This window comes from Acanthochromis polyacanthus, chromosome 9 (genome assembly GCF_021347895.1).
Source record: "Acanthochromis polyacanthus isolate Apoly-LR-REF ecotype Palm Island chromosome 9, KAUST_Apoly_ChrSc, whole genome shotgun sequence".
Taxonomy (NCBI): domain Eukaryota; kingdom Metazoa; phylum Chordata; class Actinopteri; family Pomacentridae; genus Acanthochromis; species Acanthochromis polyacanthus.
The window spans coordinates 20,646,626-20,667,385 of NC_067121.1; the positions used below are offsets into that span (position 1 = coordinate 20,646,626).

The window sequence follows — 20,760 nt, forward strand, 5'->3', positions numbered from 1 at the left end:
AACCTCGAGTCCTGACATTCGTGTGGATGTTTGACATGTAGCACCACCTAAACACTGCAAGTCAGGTAACCCCCCACCCACTCATGGCAACAGCAGTCCTTGATGCCACTTGTCACCCTCAGCAGGTCAATGCACCCCGACACACCACAAAAACTGCTCAGGAGTGGCCCAGGGAACACGACAGAGCGAAGGTGTTCCACATTCCACAGATCCAAATCTTTTTGAGCCTGATCTAGGTAGATCCCACCCAGAAACCCACAGAATTCACTGTCACAGAACATTTCAGAGGTCCTGTGTCCATGCCCCAATGGATCAGAGGAATTTTAGCCGCAAAACGGAAACCAACACAATATTAGGCAGGGGGTCATAGTGTTTTTTTTCAGTGTACACTACCAGTCAAAAGTTTGGAAACACCTTCTCATTCAGTGGTTTTTATTTTATTATTTTCTATATTGTAGATTAACACTAAAGACATCAAAACTAGAAAAGAATACATTTGGAGTTATGTTGTAAACAGATGGGTGTTAATCTTTAGTATTAATCTACAAAAATCTGCATAAATACACTCAACAAAAATATAAACGCAACACTTTTGTTTTTGCTCCCATTTTTTATGAGATGAACTCAAAGATCTAAAACTTTTTCCACATACGCTGTACACATCTGTGCACATTTCTTGGAAGCTGCAAACATCCCAGTTCTTGCATGGCCAGCATACTCACTGGACATGTCACCCATTGAGCATGTTTGGGATGCTCTGGATCGGCGTATATGACAGCTTGTACCAGTTCCCGCCAACATCCAGCAACTTCGCACAGCCATTGAAGAGGAGTGGACCCACCCAATAAAACAAAACTGCACATTTCATAATGGCCTTTGATTGTGGGCAGTCTAAGGCACACCTGTGCACTAATCATGGTGTCTAATCAGCATCTTGATATGGCACACCTGTGAGGTGGGATGGATTATCTCAGCAAAGGAGAAGTGCTCACTATCACAGATTTGTGAACAATATTTGAGAGAAATGGTGATATTCTGTATGTGGAAAAAGTTTTAAAACTTTGAGTTCATCTCATAAAAAATGGGAGCAAAAACAAAAGTGTTGCGTTTATATTTTTGTTGAGTGTAAAAAGCATTGAATGAGAAGTGTCCAAACCTTTGACTGGTAGTGTATCTATCATGATTTTTTTTCTTAGATGAACTGAAGGATTAAACTGAAAAGATTTAGTCACTCAAAAAGTAGTTCATAATTGCACTGTGTGAGAACTTTGTTTGCCTTTGTTTTTTTTATGCCGTAAAATAATTATTCCCATTTTAAACTCACACACCAGAACACTGAATAGACGATGTAGCATTGTTTAATCTGTGAGTTCATATTGATGTGTGACTTTGTGCTGGCTGCCTCCTACGATGCAGATCCATCAATATGCTGAACAATATGCTACTGCATCATAAAGATTTATGGATCACATTTTTTTTAAACTTGCTATTTGCTATGAAGTGTTTGTCTGTGCAAAAGCGTCTTTGTTATATATTTTCTTCTTCCTCTCAAGATATTTTACCTGCTCCTAACCTGCCACATGAGCAGTGAAGTATTGTAGTGTGATTATAATACACTTTTCACTGATATTACAATATTGCTTTTTGTGTCTTAAAAGGTTTAAGTGTCCTCGGTCTTTTTGTGAAAAGTTTCAAATCATAGAACTTAGAATACAATCTCTGAAATAAGCTGTGTTTGCAGCTTTAGAAAAGCGAAAGGTAATTTTGTTGTGAACAAAAGACCCACAAAAATAACGAGGTGTGTGCGCATGTGTTTGTCGTTGTTGTTTAGTTTTTGCCTTTAGTTCTCCACATAACTTGAATTCAGCACACACACACTTCATACTGGCTGACCTCTCAGTTCAACTCTTCTGCAGCATCTTTCATTAGGAAAGTTTGGTTAATTTTGCAAAAGCTAGAATGTTCCTGTATGTTTGCTTTAACGTAGTGTGTTATAATTTGTACAGGCTGTTTCTACTATATCTCAGAATACTGCATGTCCAATGACGACTGCCTCCTCTACTCTCTAATGGGGAGTTTAGGATTTTTGTGTGTGTCGTGTTTCAGAACATCTAAATGAAATAAAGTAACTGAGATGTGTTTCTGATCACTTTTCTCTGCATTTTTCCATTGTAACTCAAAGAGAAAGTGAAGTGAGCCACGCCAGAGGCTACAGGGAGATCTGCACATTGCTGATAAGACAATAAAGAATAAGCCCTGCATGCTGCGTTCAATATCAGTGATTCTCTGTACTATATAAAGATGTGGTTTTCTGTCTTTCTGAGTTCAAAGTCTACAGTATTATATTGAACTTACTGATTTCTTTACTGCTGCTCATTGAAATTTTGCTTCGGACATTTACCTTTAACACAATATTTTCACGATTGTTGTTTACTTTGTCTTATGCCAATACTGTACAAACATGCATTCCACTTTTTTGAATAAATTGTCCTTTAATGCATCTAAACTTTCTTGTTGTGCCTTCTCAGGCTCTTTCATGGCAATGAAAAACTTCACCACTGTCGGATTTGAATGTTTGTGTGAGAGCATGATATAAGGACACACTCAGTATGCACTTGTTTTATTTACAACACAGCACTTTCTTTATGCATGGAATGGATGGATTAAAAACAAAATTGTCCATAGCAGACAGTATACAGTCTGGCTCATATATATATACATATTATGCAATATGTTTTCTTCTCAAACAACTTGCCTCGGAATATATGCATGTATCCGTGTCTAACATCTTGACTGCAGTGGCTTGAAAATGCTCGTCATCTCCTCTGTACCCTTGCCTCTCTGGTGCATTGACTGCTGTCTAATCAGCTCCATCTACTTCCTTTAATGACACTCCAAATTAGCCCTAATGCTTAGCAGCATGTGTCAAGGCAGGGTTTAAAAAAATAAAAAGCACTGAGCAGTCTGAAGACAACCACGGCATGACAAAGCATCAAGACCTCCGGCTTCTCACAGAGTCCGATATTTGAAGTGATTTACACATGAAAACAACCGTATGTGTGAGTAACCTTAAAAGTTTGATTCACCTCTCAAAGATGAAAACACATTTGCACTGAATGAATTGTTTGTTGTTGATGCAGTAACAGAAGGAGGAGGATTATTTGGTAGCTGTGAGACTAGAAAAAAAAACTGCATTTCAAACCCACTTTATTGACAGCTTCTTGCCCTCAATACAATGCAATGCAAGATTTGAGGTGCTGAGCACACAGGAATAAATACGGCAATAAATACAGTACCGACTTGCCTCGCTGGCCGTGTTTAATTCACACTTGCTGGAGCCATCAGACCCTCATCACAAACACACAAACTGATAAGACAGCACACACAACACTGAGCCAAAGGCTTTTTGCTTTCACCTTAAATTACAGTGATCATGGATCAACATGGACTGATATGCACGGCAATTCGGCACTGCTTTAGGAAAGCAGCAATGCTCCTTTCTTTACATTTTCTTTCATAATTTCGACAATCACGTGAAGATTGGAACAGCAACGACAGACTGGAAGCTAGTAATTTTACATGGTTTGTAAAGCACGACAGCTTTTGATCTGTCAACGCATCCTGTAGAAACCTGTAATGCTGATCGGTCACTTCATTTAACCCTAAAGGGAACGACTGGTACAAGAGTGATCCATGGTTAACAGCTATGAAAGAATGACATCATAGTTTAACAACGGCATGCATTGCCTTTATGCAAGTTTTAAGTTTTTATCTCTTACAAGTGACAGATGAATAAAAGTTCGAGCCAGCAGTCACAGTTCAATTCACCCTCCTATCGCTAATTGAAAGACAAGAACATTTGAAATCTCAAATTCCTTCTCTGATATGTCATAAAATGGCATTGCCTCGATATCAACGGAAGAGTATGTCCGATATCCTGTACAGTTGATGATGATCATTTCAAGTAAAAGACTAACAAAAACAAGGAGCACAAATATTAAAAAAATCACATCATGAATGCTCACAGAGAGATCACCTGGCAAATTCTGAGAAATGCTACACCACACAACCACATTGTTACATGTATGGCAGACCAAAGGCAATTGCAAGACAATATATTTCATTGGGATCCGGGCTGTGTATTGCATTTATAACACAATACATGACGAGAGAAAAAGCTCTTGCTCAGTTTAGCTCCATCTCACCTCACAGAGAGTCTGTCTCCGTTTGTATGTTTTGTTTCCCATGTGTGGCTGATAAAAGTGTTTGAGATATCTGATACGATTTATATATGATGCTATGTGTGTATATGAAACATCATAGATTAGAATATATGTAAAATATTTGCCAATAGGCTTGACTTTTGCTGATTTAGTTTTTCCAATACTCCTGTTAATTTGAAAAATGTTTGAGTAGATCAATAAATTTGTTAGTAATTTGTTAATGTAACATTTGTATAGTGTTTGAATAATGGTTAATTAGAGTTACTTATAGTGCATAAAACAGCGGCATTATATCATTGAACACAGGCAAAACTGATTTCATGTTTTTTTTCTAACATCCAAAATTCAGACAACATTTTGTTATTTCTACTGATTCGATCCTGTTACTGTTCAGACATGTTTTATTAATGACAGCGATGCAAGCCATTGAAAATTATTTGAAGAACTTACTGAGAAGATGGAACAATCTGGGCAACAGCACTGATAAAAGGCTGATGTGCCTGTTGTAACTAGAGATGCAGACAAAAGTTTCTTTAATCAGGAAATATGTATTTAAAAAAAACAAAAAAAAACAGGTGCATGTAGTTTTCCCCTCTTTTCTCCCTTCCATCTTTGCATCCCATCCCCTTCTATGTGAAATACTATGTAAACTTACAAACATTGTAGAAAAATTGACAAAAAAAGAAAAAACTTGAATAGTAAAGCTGTTTAAAATGTATCAGCTGACACCGTTTGGAGTTTTAGTATCCAAACTTGGCAGGAAAAAAGGGAAGCAGGATGTTAGCTGTTCAATAACTGACACTACAGTACAGTACATATATAATGTTGGTAATTATTCTCTCTTTCACACACACACAACTAACCTTCACTTTCTCTCTCACAGCCTCCGGTGAGGCAGTAAATGAAAGCTGGTAGCCTGCTTGCCATCGAGCATTTAGTACAGCTTAGCACATTCTCAGGAACAGTGAACTCGTTGAGGATCAAACTGTCCTTAACTATTGGTTTAAAGTTGCATTATGGGCAGTAATCAATGCATTCATACACTGTTTATGTTCCGACTGTGTCACTCAGTGTTCCACTTCCAGACCAGAGGAATCGAGAGAGAAAGAGGAGGTAATCTAAGCAATCTGTGATTAAGGCAGTCTCATAAATATTGCAGAGAGGTTTTTGGCCCCTGTTTTGGAGATAGACTGTCTGCCACAACAGTCTTGAGTTCCTAGCTCTTACTAACGGCTGCATCCTATCCCCACAGATTACAGAGCAGACGGGTGGATATGAATAGAAATGGCAAAAGAAAATCAGAGCATGATCCACAATGTTTGATCCATGGAGGAAAAATATCCCATCAAAAACAACATCGAGCAGTAATCCTCTTTGGAAGAAAAGGTCATATTTGGTTTGTGTATCAGTCCTCCACACAATGAATAATCTTTTACAGGGACTTGAAATTTAAAAAAAAGAAAAAAAAAAAGCACAGCTCAGGGCAATTTAATTAAGAAATGAAAGTAAAGTAGAAGCCTATATCTAATTTGTCCACTGAAGTTAGTGCTAGGGGCTTTTTAAGCGGCGTGCAGAGATGGGGATAGACAAAGGTCCCACTTACAGAAGCTTAACTCTGTCTCACTTAATTGAGTTCATTCCAAGATAGAGAAAAAAGTCAAAGCAGATACATACATATTAGTTGGACATAGGAGATGTGGCTCCGTCACTGTCTTCAGTGGAGTTCTGCTGATCGGTTCATTTCCTCGCAGCTTGCATGTTATGAGTTCGAGCAGTTTTGAAATCTGCCAACATAGCAAACCTCATGTACCAGACCCTTTACAGTGCTTCCAATTACTGTACTAAGGGCTTCAAGCAATAACTAGACCTTTATCAGAGCTTCACACCCCTCTCTATACAGTGCAGTAACAGTCCTCAGACCCACTCCTGCATGGAGCGCTTGCAGTACAGTATGTGGCGCTGCGTGCTCTTCCTCCTGAACTGGAAAACGGTGTAGAGGAGGACCATCATGCACAGAGCCAGAACACAGGGGATGGCGATGGCCACCGCTTTCTCTGTACCCCCTGCGCTGTCCAGTTTGATGACAACGTCCACGTCACCATTGTCATAGTGGCGTTCCTCCGCCACAGGGGGGCTCCAGTCCCAGTCGGGGTCAGCGGGGAGGCCATCGCAGCCCATGAAGTCCCTCAGAATGGATCTCGGGTAGCCAGGCTCCACACGAAGCAGCTGGTTGTTGAACTTCCAGTACTCCTTTCCTTTATAAAAGTAGGTAAAGCCTGGATGGGGGAATAGAGGAACACAAACATGCTTTTTGAATTTTTTTTTAGGTTAATAGTTTAGAGACTGATGGGAAACTAAAGGAGAGAAAGATACAACAAACATCCTAAGCTGAGAATCACCCTGTGTAGGCTGTGATAAAATGCTACGTGGGCCACTCTTTTAAAGTGCTTTTTTAGCCATGGGTTGCAAAGCACTTTACTATGCCATTTCTCATTCAAACACATACTCACACACTAACTTTGGTGTGGAGGTCATATGGAGGGATCAAACCACTGACCTTGGTGAGCAACAAGAAGCTTTGACTTTACACTATTCAGCTTTAGTCAGCTTTCTGTTTTCCCATCTTTTACAAATGTCTGTTTTGTAGTCACTAAAGCAGACGTACCATTGGCCTTATCCACAAAAGCTCCCTGCGGTGAATCAGGGATGCCCTTCCAGATGGTGATGGGTTTAGGGTAACCTGGGTCCATGGTCCTCATGTCCTCATTGTACCTCCAGTATCTACAACAGGACGGGCAGAAAGGCCACAACAGTCAATATGGCGTTTAGAGATGACATCTGACACCATGTGTTTGACATTTTAGCATTTACAGGCATCAAAATCATACTGAGAGACAACAGTATTTCAATATTTAGTTTAAAGAGAACTGTGTTTACATTTTTTAAGGTTGACAAATTACATAAAACACTGTTTTTTTTTTAACATAAATACGTTTCCCTACTGTGTTTAGAGGACTACAAAATATGCCGAAGGACCATCCTCAGTTCTTTCTTTTCTCAAATAGTTAGAAAGTGTGTCTCCAAACAAGCCCTCCAAATTCGTGTCCTGTTTTGATGTCACAACAGGATAAGTATCGTCCCTCTCTGAGCTCCTCTCTGCCACTCACGGATCGCAGCAGATGTAGAGAGAGGAGTGCCAGACACCGTCATCCTGACAGCAGTGTGGACAACAGCAACGTAGTTGGAATTAAAGCCGCAGACACTGAAGCAGCCTTACCAATCAATAATAAATCAATCAGTAACTAGAAATTAACTTTTTCTTGTGGTTTCTGTAACACTGCTTTGAACTAAACTATGTAACAAAAGCCGTCCAACAACTCTGACGTGGCGTAGACAATCAGCCTCTGTACCACAGTGACACAACCACTGTGCACTTCATCAAACCAATAAAATGAGAGCTTGGCTTGGAGGCATTAAGCAGGACCAGAGACTTTCTCATGGCGACCTTTACTAGCTAAACTCTCTGCTTGCCAACAGAAAACTACCCATAGTCCAAGTGACCACCTGTTCAGGTTACTACAGCGTTAAAGTGTACTAGGCTACACAACCAGGTACTACAACTGTTGTTCGTCTTCTGCCTTATCAGTTAATATATTTTTAATCAATTAAATAATAATGGAAAATAATCAACTGACCGATAATCATTAACCCCCCTAATAGACAGAGGAAAATAAACGATGTGTGCAGTATGTGGAGATGAAACCTGAAATGCACATCATCACTCAACTAAGTTTTCAAAATGCAAAGGAACAAATGTGAAAACACAAATTGACAGCACCTAAAACATCTACACTGATTTATTTATAACACGCTGAGGAAGGTCCTCTGCTGCAACGTGTCGTTTACTTAAAGACTACTCCTCCAGTAGGACAACTAGCAGCTGAGTTATTTGTTCTCTTAATGTGGGCTTTCTATTTGGGTTGGACATGGTGGACTGTGTTTTACTGCGACAGTCTGCTATCTATAACTTACAGCCCAATGTCACTTTCAGTCAGACCATTTAGTGATCATCAACTGACTGATTTCACGTGACCAGAAGATGCAATCAATCAATCATTCATACTGTGTTTATCTGCTACGCAGGTTTGCTTCACAAGTAGTTGTGATTGATGATTTTCTCATACACTGCTGCTCACACACATAAATCTTGCTCCGCAGTGTCGTTTCTTTGAATCAGAGCAAACACTAGCTCATCACAGAGAGAGAGAAATGAAATCACGTTTGAGACGATGGACAGAATGTCCCGTTTGTCAAGACGAGACATCAGGAGGTTCAGGATGACAGTATCATGACAAAGCATTTTGTCAGCATTTTGTCAGCTCCCACCACAGGGTCCAAAGACCTCGAAGGATATGATTTATCGTGACAGCTGAACATGTGAGTCACACTGGCATACTCTCAAATAATATGACCCTCGCGACGCACATATACAACAGATTCTCTGATGTGGTTGTTTTGGAAAGATTCCCTGGTTTCAACTACAGGTGACGTACTCCAGTCTGGATTCAGTAAATCCATACATTTACACTGGATAATAAATACAGTTTCTTTAACAGAAAAAAATGTACACTTCTGAAGTAACCACTACAAAGTTGCTTTAACATGGAAACATAATGAGTTGAATATCAGTAGGCATGTGCTAGCTTAAAAATGATCCCAACTAATCTATGCCAAAATTAAATAGGCATTTACAAATATTAATCTCCCAGAGAGATTGTCTATATAGGCCAATCTTCAATGAATAATGAATTAAAATATGTGATTACTGTATCATTTGGTAACACGCTGCCATTTCACTACCGTAATAAAGTTGTTTCAGTAGTAAATGATCTTAACAAGGCTTCAGCCATCGATGGTCCTCATAGTAGAACTTGTTTTTACTCAGAGATTTCAGTTTTGTCCAGCTGCTCTACATCATAACAGAACTAATAGTCCAAACAGACCTGTCTCCTTTGAAGAAGTAGGTTTTGGCGACATCCTCCCACCAGACAGCTGTTTCGATGCTCTGTGTGGGCATGCCGTTCCCGAACAGCGAGATGTCCTGAGGGTACGAAGGCTGGAGAGTTGTGTCCTTGAAGACCCAGAAACGGTTTCCTAAAATACACAGACAAAGTTGGAATGCTCTGGGACAAAGACATTTTCATACATATGACCTCAAAAATCACACTCGACCAAACACTGGGGGGGGTTTCAGCTCATTCATGAGGTTTTGCGAGTCAGTCTATTTATTTCTCTCCACTTGATTTCAAAAGTTCCACGTGTTTAAAGAATGTTTGAACGCAGAAAAACTATGCAGTGTCATCTATAATAGAATAAACAGAAAGATGGTGCTCTGAAGGCAGGTCCATTGAGACTTGGTGTTTTGAGTTTTATTGAAGCTATTGTTGCATTTAATTCAGTTTGATCACAAGTGCCTCAGGCAGAGTGAGGAGAGTTGCATGTGCTGGTGTGCCTGTAATAAGTAGCTCGACTCTCACATGCATACGCCCATAAATACACACACAGTTAAGTCCCCCTGAGTGAATAAATAAAGCATGAGGCACTCTGATCCCACTGGGTGACAGATGTCATGTTAATCTGCCTGATGGACGGATGGCTCTACCGGACCTACACCAGCTCTCCTACCATACAGAACACAAAACAACCTCACAGCCACCAGATCTAATACTATGTGATAGAAGAGCACACATTTTGACATGCATTTAGTCATGTATGCAATAAAATATTACTTCATCATTCATTTTTTAAAAGACAGTTTAATGTTGTAGTTTAGCATGAAAATATCATGAGTGCGAGTCATGTCTATCAGTGAACGATATTTGCATAATCTAAATTTACTTTGTGTATTTCATTGAATTGGATAACAGTTAAAAAGAAATACAAGATGACCTGCAAAGTATTCTTGTAAACATTTTTTGTCTATTTTATTTACTTATTTTTACACATTTTTAGCACTGTGTGCCTATAGTCGGAAAATGAATGCATTTTCTTGCTCACAAAACACTCGCAAAACCAATTTTAAATATTTTAAATCCCAAATTGTTAAAATCCATGTTTGCTAGCCAGAATTATTTTTCTTATTGGCATATTGTTAAGTTTATGTGTGCAATGATGCCACCAAGCAATTATTTAGACAAGCAGCGAACACTGGGGGTACAAATGTGCATCACATCTTGTGTGTGTATTTGGGCCTTCATGAGGTACAAAAAGGTCATCCATTCATAAAAACCACTGCTCCATAGCACAACTTGTGGTTATAATTTCAGAGAGTAAATACAAACCAACCAATCAATTGTTCTTATTTGCTGTGTATTTTAAATAGATACTACCGTTCAAAAGTTTGGGGTCGCTCAGAAATGTCTTTACTTTCGAAAGAATAGCAGTTTTTCTTTCAATGAAGATAATATTAAATGAATTAGAAATACAGTCTAGACATTGTTAATGTTAAATGACTATTCTAGATGGAAACAGCTGATTTTTAATGGAATATCTCCATAGGGGTACAGAGGAACATTTCCAGGAACCATCACTCCTGTGTTCTAATGCTACATTGTGTTAGCTAATGGTGTTGGAAGGCTAATTGATGATTTGAAAAGCCTTGTGCAATTATGTTACCACATGAATAAAAGATCTGCACAATCACTATGCTCTAAAGATGAGCACTCAAGATTAGCGCCACTAATTCGACATCCTACCTACTGTAGAAGATGGTCACAATCTGTTCTTCTCTTCCCAAGTTATGGTGTAAGATAATGGTCAGAGAATAGCTTTTGGACAACGTTATGATGTTACAGTGAGGCTGACTTTTGACCTTTTGAATATAAAATGTCATCATTTCATCTTTTTATCCTAACAGACATTTGTGTTAAAGTTTGTCAGAATGTTTTTATGAATTATTGAGTTACGGCCAAAAAAAAGAGATCACAGTGAGCTTTGACCTTTGACTAATAAATTCTCATCCAATCCAAGACGATGTTGAAATGCAATGAAATTCTCTACAGATGTTCCTGATACATCTCATCCATGAGAATGTTTCTGCTGTACAGTACATACATACCAACAAACAACACAGTGCCTCCAGCTACAGCTGTCAAGCATAAACATAACCCAAATACAGAAAAAAGTCGGTTTCTGCTATTACCTTTGAAAAAGACAAACCTCCCTTCGCTATTTTCATACACAGCGTCAATTTTGGGAGGCAAGCCTTTCCAGAAGTAGTTGATCTGCATGGGGTAGCCAGGGACCACTGAGTTGTCTCGTACCCTCCAGAACCACTGGTCCTAAAGAACCGGTCAAGACAGAATGATCATCATCAGTTTCATCATATGCTTTGAAACCAGCAGCCATGTTCACTCACACTGACAATCTACTTTACCTTAAACACAAAAAGCTCCTGTCGGAGGATGGCCAGAGTGTTGAAGCCTCCGTCGCAGATGTTCGGTTTGGAGTTGGGGTTGGAGGGTTTGGCCCCCTGTGGAGGCCGATGGGGTCTGGCATGGCGATCGTGCTTTCGTGGGTCTGAAGGAGGGTGGAAGCGAGGAGGAGGGACTGTGGGTGGGGGCCTGGTAGGTTGTGGAGCTCTGTCTGGAGGGCCTGAATGCACAAAAGAAGACTATTTCATCCTCCTTCCTCCTCTTTGTCAATACTTTTTTTTCTTTGTTTACGAGATTGAGAATTTAAATCAATTCACAGTTTTTGTCCAATGCACCTTTTATTTTTGCACAGATTATTTAGCCTCTTTGCTGCCTTGTTGGTTGACTCATATTGCTTTGAATAGACTGATTGACTGCCCTCTTTAACAGCTGACAAATGCTGCTTACTGGCATTCAACCCAATATGACTGATGCAGTGGCATTTGCGACAGTGAGTAAGTCTCTTCAGAGCCCCAGTATTGATATTGTTTTGTCAGACTTCTTCAACAAAGTATTGGGCCATTATAAGATAAAGGGACTCTTTCTTGAAAAAGTGCTCTTCCTGTAGACTTTCTAAATGCTTCATTATCTGAAGAGAGTTTCTTTTGTGGGAAGTTACCATAGATTTTCTGGATGCCCTGCAGGTCATCATGAGGTAGTTTGAAGTTCTCTGTGTCCATGTACTGGTAGAAAGGAGCCATGATAGCAGTGGGGTCGTTGGAGTGCTCCAAACCAAGGGCATGGCCCAGCTCATGAACCGCAACCAAGAACAGGTCATTACCTGGAGAGAAGAGGAGGAAAACTGCACTGAGAACGCTCCATCACATATGGGATGTACAGGAGGTGGAGAAGAATGGATGCAACAGTCATTAAATCAAGAAGTAGAAAGTGAAAAGCACAGAAAACCCAGAAAACCACACTAAAAAAAAAAAAAACTAAAACGTGGACTACCAGGTAAAAGTTTGGACACACCTTCTCATTGAATGTTTTTTTTTCATGACTATTTGTATTGTAGATTCTCACTGAAAGCATCTAAACTATGAATGAACACATATTTATCTGTTCTCTAATCTGAGGTGCTGTTAACTTGCGATTTCTGAGGTTGGTGACTGAATGAACTTATCCTCAGCAGCAGAGGTGACTCTTGGTCTTCTTTTCCTCATGTGAGCCAGTTTAGTCGTAGCACTTGATGGTTTCTGCAACTGCACTTAGGGATACTCTCAAAAGTTTTGCAATTTTCCGGACTGACTGACCTTCAGTTCCTGAATTAATGATTGACTGTTGTTTCTCTTTACTTAGCTGATTGGGTCGTACCATAATTTGGATTCTAACAATTGTCAAATAGGGCTGTCAACTGTGAACTACCCTAACTTCTGTACAACAAAATTGATGGTCCCAACCCCATTAAGAAGGCAAGAAATTCCACAAATGAACCTTGACAAGGCACACCTGTGAAGTGAAAAACATTTCAGGTGACTGCCTCATGAAGGTTAGTGAGAGAAGGCCAAGGGTTTGCGAGGTAGTAATCAAAGCACAGGATGGCTACTTTAAAGAATCTAAATATAAAACATGTTTTGACTTATTTCACATTATTTTATTTACTCCATAATTCCATATGTGTTCATTCATAGTTTCCATACCTTCAGTGAAAATCTACAATGTAGACTGTCATGAAAACAAGGAAAAAACATTAAATGAGAAGGTGTGTCCAAACTAGAATGGTAGTGTATATTTTTTATCAATATCAGGCATCTCTAAAGCTACTGCATAGCCCCCTTTATATTGCTATACTACTGTATTTTCCACAAAAGGGCTTCACAGGACATACTGCAGTGCCGCTGAAGCTGAAATATGTGACAGTCCAAGTTATGGAGAAGGAAGCTGTGGGGGATATCAAGTCAAATTAAAATCAACTTTATTTCAGGTCTTGCAGTGATTCCTTGATTAGTCAATCAGAAAACAAATCAGTAGCAATTTTGATCATCAGGTAAACATTTGTCAAGCAGAAAATGACAAATTCTTACGATTTTCAGGGTCTCACATTTGAGAATCCACATTTTTTCTTTGATTTGTCCTTGTAAGTTAATAGCACTTGCATTCTGTAAAGCATTTTAAAATATTTTATAGCCTTTTAAAGAGAAACCATTAAATTCCAAAGTTTCAAATAGCCACTTAATTAATCAGCAGTGAAAATAGTCATTACTTGCTGCCCTGTGGTGCAGAGGTTACAGCCAAGGAGCCACTGCGGTGCAAAATCTTGCAAGTAGAGATTACAGGAGGTAAATTGTCAACCGGGAGTATTTTTTTTCTCCTTTGCTCTATAAAAGAAGATAAGCCACATGTGAGCCAGAGCTCACAGAGAGCAGAGGGACACACTCACGTTGCTGCCCAGGGCATCAGAAAACAGCGAGGAGACAAACACAGATTCGCATACTGCACCTGAACACGCACAAATGTTGGCCTGGCCCGAGCAAAAACTGTGATTCTGATTCATATTACATCCAATAACACACACAGACACACACACGCAGTAATGGAAAAAAGAACCCCAAAATGTCACAGCCAGTGTATACAGTCAGCATTCAGCTCATAGTGTCAACCTGATTTAGAAAGAAGTACACAATTTACGTACAGCTTGTGACTGAAGCTGTCCCCAGGAGATTGCTGCCCTTTACAACATGATATCCACTCCTGCCAGCAGCGCTGCACAGAACAGTTACTGACCCTCAGCCAGCAGCTAAAAGGTTAACCCCCCCCCTTCCCCTTCCCCCCATTTATCTCACACAACCAGCCTCTTCCACCTGACCAAAAATGTCCCATAAGGACTCCCAGGAGACGAGCTGGAGCTACCATTAGCGCACATGTCAACATGCAACATTTACAATTACACCGCTGTGAAAGCCCATTAAAGGCTGCACGGCTTTCCAGACACATAGGCGGAGACGGGAGCTTTTCAAAAATCGGCCTCAGCACTCCAAATGGATAACCATGGGACACTGCGCAAGGGTGGACGCGAATTTGACTTAGGAGTCTGAGACAATTACCATTAGACTCGGAGAACAAAAGAGAGACAGACAAAGGGAGAGAGAGAGGGAGAGAGGAGCTGATGGGTGGCAGCACTTTCCCAGAACAAACACAATATGAGCTGTATCCGTCCTCCCTCCCCCAGTAATGGGAGGATAGAGTGTAAGCGTATGGTGCGTGGACATTAGAAGCTGCCCGGTGGTGCACTGACAAGCCTGGCACCCTGTAGGTAGGGTAATTAAAGTGTGCTTCATGGCAAGGAAAAGCGTCTTATTTTCCTCTCTGGGTAAAATAGCATAACATAATTTTTAAATTCTATAATGGCATGAAAATGTAGTTTATCTGATACTTCTAAGAAGACCTCTTTGGAAGCATACCACTGAGCTACATCAGATTCAATAAGAACTGAATAGCCGTAATCATGTGCCAGCAACCAGTGTCTTAAAATAGCAGGGCTTTCTATCCTGTCATCTGAAGAGCTTATTATTCAGAAAAAAACAACAAAATCCTGACAGATGGGTTGATGCGTCTTTACAGAGCACAGCCGGATCAAAGACATCTCTGCATTCTTTGTCTTTGGTTAAGCATCCCTCATTCCCTGCCCTGTGATACCATCTCTGTCACATTGCCCTCCTGCCCAGTCATCTGTATTTCCATGATTTGCTTTCCATCGGCCCTTATCTGTCTCTCGTGATGACTGCTCTTTTCATTCTGTCGCTCTACCCTTTTCCCACTACCATCCTGCTAACATTCATCTCTTCCCTCCTTACTTTTCTCGTGCTTGCTCCGATGTTGATGGTCCTTTGTCACCCTGTCTTCCTCCTTATGCTTTCTGTCGCTCACAATTTAGGTTTACACCGACTTTCTCTTTCACTTACCATCATGGTTGGGGTTCCCCAGGGTCCAAGGCTCATCCGAGTCAAAGTGTGTGTCCCCTCCTATTCCTGGGCCCGGAAAATAGGCGTGGGCGAGGAATCCTCCCTCCCCATCGAAGGGTGAGCTGTCACCGTGAAAACCTGAAGCGAAGATGATGGTGATGTCCACGTCACGCCTGCCAGTCTCCAGGGCGCTGTATGGAACGGCCTCAAAGCGAAGGGGAGTCACACCCTGCCACACGTCAAACGCCCGCCGGATGGCATCATGGGTCTCCCGGGCGCCCACCTTTGGCGTGACATTTTTTATGCTGCGGGAGGAAGAACAAGTAAGCCTATGGAACGAGCTGCTGAGAGGCTGTCAGGCTAAAAATGCTCCACAAGATGTCACTTACATAAAGGGTTTGTCATAGTAAAAGAATGTAAACGGTGCAGTGATGATACGTCCGCAGAAACTACACGGAAGAAAATATTCAAAAGTAGAAATAAAATACATCCTGCATTAGCCCCTTGCCTTGTTATCACATTAATTCTGAGTGAACATTTTGCCTTCTCAGAATGAGGAGACAGTTAAAAAAAAAAAAAAAAAAAAAAAAGTTGCACTTGACACAACTATTTCAAGCCCAGCAGCTTTCACTGAACTTTTAACACGGCAGTCGTTATCAGTCTCTGGCAGGCAGAGAGGAATGGGAAATCTTCTCCCTCTCTCTCCACTCATTTTCACGAATAAAGTGCAGTCAGCAGCAGCACTGGCTCAGCACTGATTGACATTCCATTAGGAGAGGTGGCTCATCAATTCAAATTCAGGGAGGAAGGAAGGATTTGAATAAATTGACAGTGTTATCGTCTATTACTGCAGTAACCTGTCAATTTGCAGTTGTGCCACAGACCCGTTTATCGGCTCTCCTCAGAACCTATTAAACGCGTGAGCTTAATCAGGCCAGATAAGACGAGAGTTTGAATATTTTGGCTGAGATTATGGATAATTTTAACTGGAAATTTTCAAACAGTTTCATATGAGGCAGAGAAAAAGCCTTCAGTCTTCATGCTTCTCTACTAAAATTGTTTTGTTTTATGAAAGGAAAAGAATAAATGGAAGAGGGTTAAAATAACAACAGCCTGATCCCGTTTTTCATTTTGCCAGCAGTCTATTTATACACTGGAATGCAAACATAGTCACAGCACACATGGGCTAATTCATGTGCTAATCTATGTGTTTTTGGGTGTGTGATTATCACTATATTTTTGTGTGCGAGCCCCCACATATGTGACGTATTTGCTCAGTCTCTATGACAACACGGGGCATGTGATCCCAGGTGGTTAAGGAGGAGGAGATGAGAGACAGACGAGAGCTGAGAAAATTAACACCGGCACGTCTGAATGTGAACTCTACACGAAGCACTGCTAAAATTCAATGGTCTCTATGACAACTGCCTCCACTGTCTCACCTGTAGGTTATATGTGTACGCTGCCACTTCTGTCCTGTCAGTGCATATCTCCGCCTCCGTGACCTTGATGCACTTTTAAATTTGTCCGGAACTCCACAGCGTGGCTTTTGCATCCAACTTAAAAAGTGATGAGGAAGAGAAGAGAAGAGAAGAGAAGAGAAGAGAAGAGAAGAGAAGAGAAGAGAAGAGAAGAGAAGAGAAGAGAAGAGAAGAGAAGAGAAGTTGACTGAAGTCTGCTAAACTCAAAGTTTCGATCACAGTTTGCATCACAACACAACATAAAACAATGAAGTGAACTCAGCAGTTCTCTTCCTGACAGGTGCCAGAGAATCACAGCGGGAAAACAAGGGATGCAAAACACTGCTAAACTACTCCAAACTGCAGTCCTTAATGTTTCTCATTCATACCACATCAGATGCCACAACAGAACAGAACAAACACAATACATAGGCAAAATATTAATTCTCACCTCAGGGTGATATCACTGCATCATCATGCAAAATGAGAAGAGGGGAAAGTGTTAAAACCTTCACCTCAGGTCATTTGAGGTGAGGTGATGGGGGTGAAATAAACATGTTTGTCTGTCCTTCGCTAATCCATTGAAATATTGATAGGCATTCCTTCTGCATTTTAAATGAATGAGTGAAGCATATGCATTAACATGACATCAATGGCCTAATGAAAGTGCACATGCTCCTCAGCTTGTGTTTGTACAAGTGCATCCACAGCATGTGTTAATACTCACTCCTTGGTTTTCTCATCCAGTGTCCCTGTGACATTGAGACCATAGACGCGCTGCATGGCAGCGATGGCTGAGTGCATGGTTTGGGCCGAGCGCAGGACAGACATTCCCGGTTCTGTGCGGGGAAGGTAGCCATACCTCTGTAGCCATCCCTGCAAGGAGGAAGAACGAGAAAGATTTGCACCTTCAAATAGTGGCTGTACAGACTTTCATCAGACTTTTTTGCCATTATTAGAAAATTCACATTTGAAAGAAAGAGGGAGAAACGATGGTAGGAAATGACGCGCAGAAGAAGGTCTGACACAACCGGGATGTTGCACATTCTGCTATTCATTCAGATAATAAATGAGTTAATGACCTACAACGACAAAAATGTATCAACCAAGCTGTTGCAGTGTGTGCAATACATCAAAAGTGAAAGGCCATAAAACAGAGAGTCTGTTCTTTTCATGCTTTCCCATTAGCTGCCACTATGAACTTGACTCTCCTTCATTCTGTGTTTGATTAGATTTGGTCCCACATTCATCTTCCGAACTATTCTGGAGAATTGTCTGGTACACACACACAGACCCCAGTCATTCCTGCACCACAGTGGTTACAGTACCTTGCTTAAAAGTACCAGTGCTGTTTAATAAGTGTTGCTTGTCACCCAGTTTTTCCCTGAAAGTAGTGCATTCAATTTCCTGGGAAAAAAGTAGAGTGGCAAGATTCCAGCAGCAAACCTGCTTCTTTAACCTCTAGTGCACAGCCAGCCCAATAGCACTAAATCAATACGAATATGAAAGTGCATCATTCATTCTGCATCTCACAGGAGACTGTGACGAACCATTGCTCCAGCACTCCTTCATTATCAGAACAACACAGAATCAGCTGCTGTGGTTATATTTAACATCACAGTGTGCCTGAAGTGTTTAGAAGCTTTTTATCGACGTTAGTAGAATTTACTGTACTACACAATAGTCTCAAATGGTCAGTCCAGCTGTGGTTAAGGTTTAAATGTGTTTGCTGAGGGGCTCCGTGCACAACAATGCAAATGCAAACAGCATTTGAATCCCTGCTGGTGATCTTAGTCAGTGTTTGTGTCTTGCGGCTTGCAGCCAGTGTACATGTGCAGGACCGTGGCCCTGCCTCCACTTGCCCTACAAAGCAGAGAATGTGACTTGATCCAGAGGAGAGGTGAGGCTGAGCATCATCCGGGGGTCACTGCCGGACTCCATCCTCAAACCGAGGGCCTTGAAGTGCCCACGCTATCTACAGCTGTCCACATGCCAACCAGCTGCCTCCCTATCAGCACACAGCCTATGAGATATGTTCCAGCTAGCTAATCTGACTAGCTGTCTCCTCTGTCCATCCCTCCCCCTTCTGCCTCCATCCCTCTCTCTCTGCTTAGCTAAACGCCTTGTTTATCCCTTCCCCCCCCCCCCCCCCCTCTCTCTCTCCCTCTCTCTTTCTCCTGTGGGTGTGTTTCCTGTGTGAGTTGTGTTTGTTGAAAGGCACAGATTCCAGCCAGAGATATATCGGGCAGATTTCAGTGAGCCATAAAATTGAATAATGATGTGTGTGTGTTACTGTCAGCCTCAGTGTTTCATTTCTTCAGAGTGTGGGAGGGGAGTCTGGGGTGAGGATGGGAATGGCATCAATTAATAAGGTACAGGAAAAAAGCAAATCCTATTATGCAACTTGTGTGTGTGGATGTTTAATCTCCTCCAACAGTAGAAATGCTGCCAAAGCATATCTGACTTCATGATGACCTGTCAAAAAAAAAAGTGTACGTGGCGATGAATGGCAGCTGGTGCTGAGACAGCTCTGCTAAAACACACTGTTCTCCGAGCATCATATGCGGGCTGCACATGCAGGATCAGCTCAGTTCATGGACCGCAATGTAATAACCTCAAATGAGCATCCTTCTGTTTCATTGCACCCTACAAATGAGGAATGCGCGATATTTTCTCCGTTCAGTGCGTGAGCCGTCCTGATAGGCTTACAATGTCTCCATGTTATGCGTTATGGTAATTGTGTCCACCGATAGCGTGGGGAGTCAGCACAACCGAACTGTTTTTCACGCTGAGGCAGATGATGTGGAGGAGAGAGCTCGGTCGTTTGTGATGCTGTGGGAAGGGAAGGCCATTTATCTTACCTCAACGCTGAACTGATGATGCTCCTCTCCGGACACGGCACACGAAATCCAAAGCAATAAATGCAAGCAGAATGCTGCCGCGTAAAAGCAATCCGATGGTTTTCTTTTACTGGAGGATACTAAGGTCATAATGACCCGTTTTTCCCGAGTGTTTATAGGAAGAAGCCGCCCGTCTGCTTTGGCTCTTGTGTCAAATGAAAACCATCGGGCGAGCTGTCAAGGCAGATTCAGATGAAAACGAAGAAAAGGACCCCGCGTTTCATAAAAAATCCCGATGGTGGTATAAAATTGCTCCGATGTCAAGCAGAGATAACTCGGCATGTTAGAGCCGCTGCCCTCGCCATTCTTATTTACATCAGGGCTACATCTACCCAGCAGCATCAATGGCCATGTACAGTACCCAGTCTGCGCAAGATAGGCTCCCTCCCGACTCGACGCCTGCGCTTTGATTTCTCACACAGCGCAGCGCTGCTTGGCAGCATCAGGAGAGCTGCCCTACGGAGTGCATGATAGATGAAATGCTATTCTTCAGAACTGCCTGTACATCTGACTTTTATATTACAAAGGCCGCGGTTCTGTGCAATTTTAAGTGCACATATAGTGCACTTGATCTTAAATTCCTAAGAAGAAATAAAGGCCCTGGTGAAGATTGTGAACGGATGCAGGTTGTATTCCTCTGCTGATGCTCCCGCAGACCTCAGATACTAGCCTTGGTGCACTGACAAAACTGAGCAATAGTCCTATTTGCAACATACCAACAACTGCTACAATAACAAACCATGCACAATTTCCATAACCATCATGCACAATAGACATCTAATGAAAAATGACTTTCCCCAACT

General features: G+C 41.3%; 1 protein-coding gene across 2 annotated transcripts; it reads right to left on the reverse strand.

The window, feature by feature from the left end:
• Positions 1-2,604: 2,604 nt before the first annotated feature.
• mmp16b (matrix metallopeptidase 16b (membrane-inserted)) lies at positions 2,605-20,378 on the reverse strand. Of its 2 annotated transcripts, XM_022191144.2 has the most exons (11): positions 19,919-20,378; positions 17,785-17,933; positions 17,509-17,523; positions 17,040-17,156; positions 15,598-15,902; positions 12,315-12,476; positions 11,659-11,876; positions 11,425-11,563; positions 9,227-9,377; positions 6,889-7,004; positions 2,605-6,499 (listed from the first exon to the last, which is right to left on the reverse strand). In XM_022191144.2, the coding sequence occupies exons 1-11, from the start codon at positions 20,045-20,047 to the stop codon at positions 6,138-6,140; spliced, it is 1,863 nt and encodes a 620-aa protein (XP_022046836.1). In that variant the 5' UTR covers positions 20,048-20,378; the 3' UTR covers positions 2,605-6,137. The 2 variants fall into 2 exon arrangements, with proteins under 2 accessions (XP_022046836.1, XP_022046837.1); XM_022191145.2 differs by lacking the exon at positions 17,509-17,523 and having other exon boundaries at positions 19,919-20,376.
• Positions 20,379-20,760: the final 382 nt, after the last annotated feature.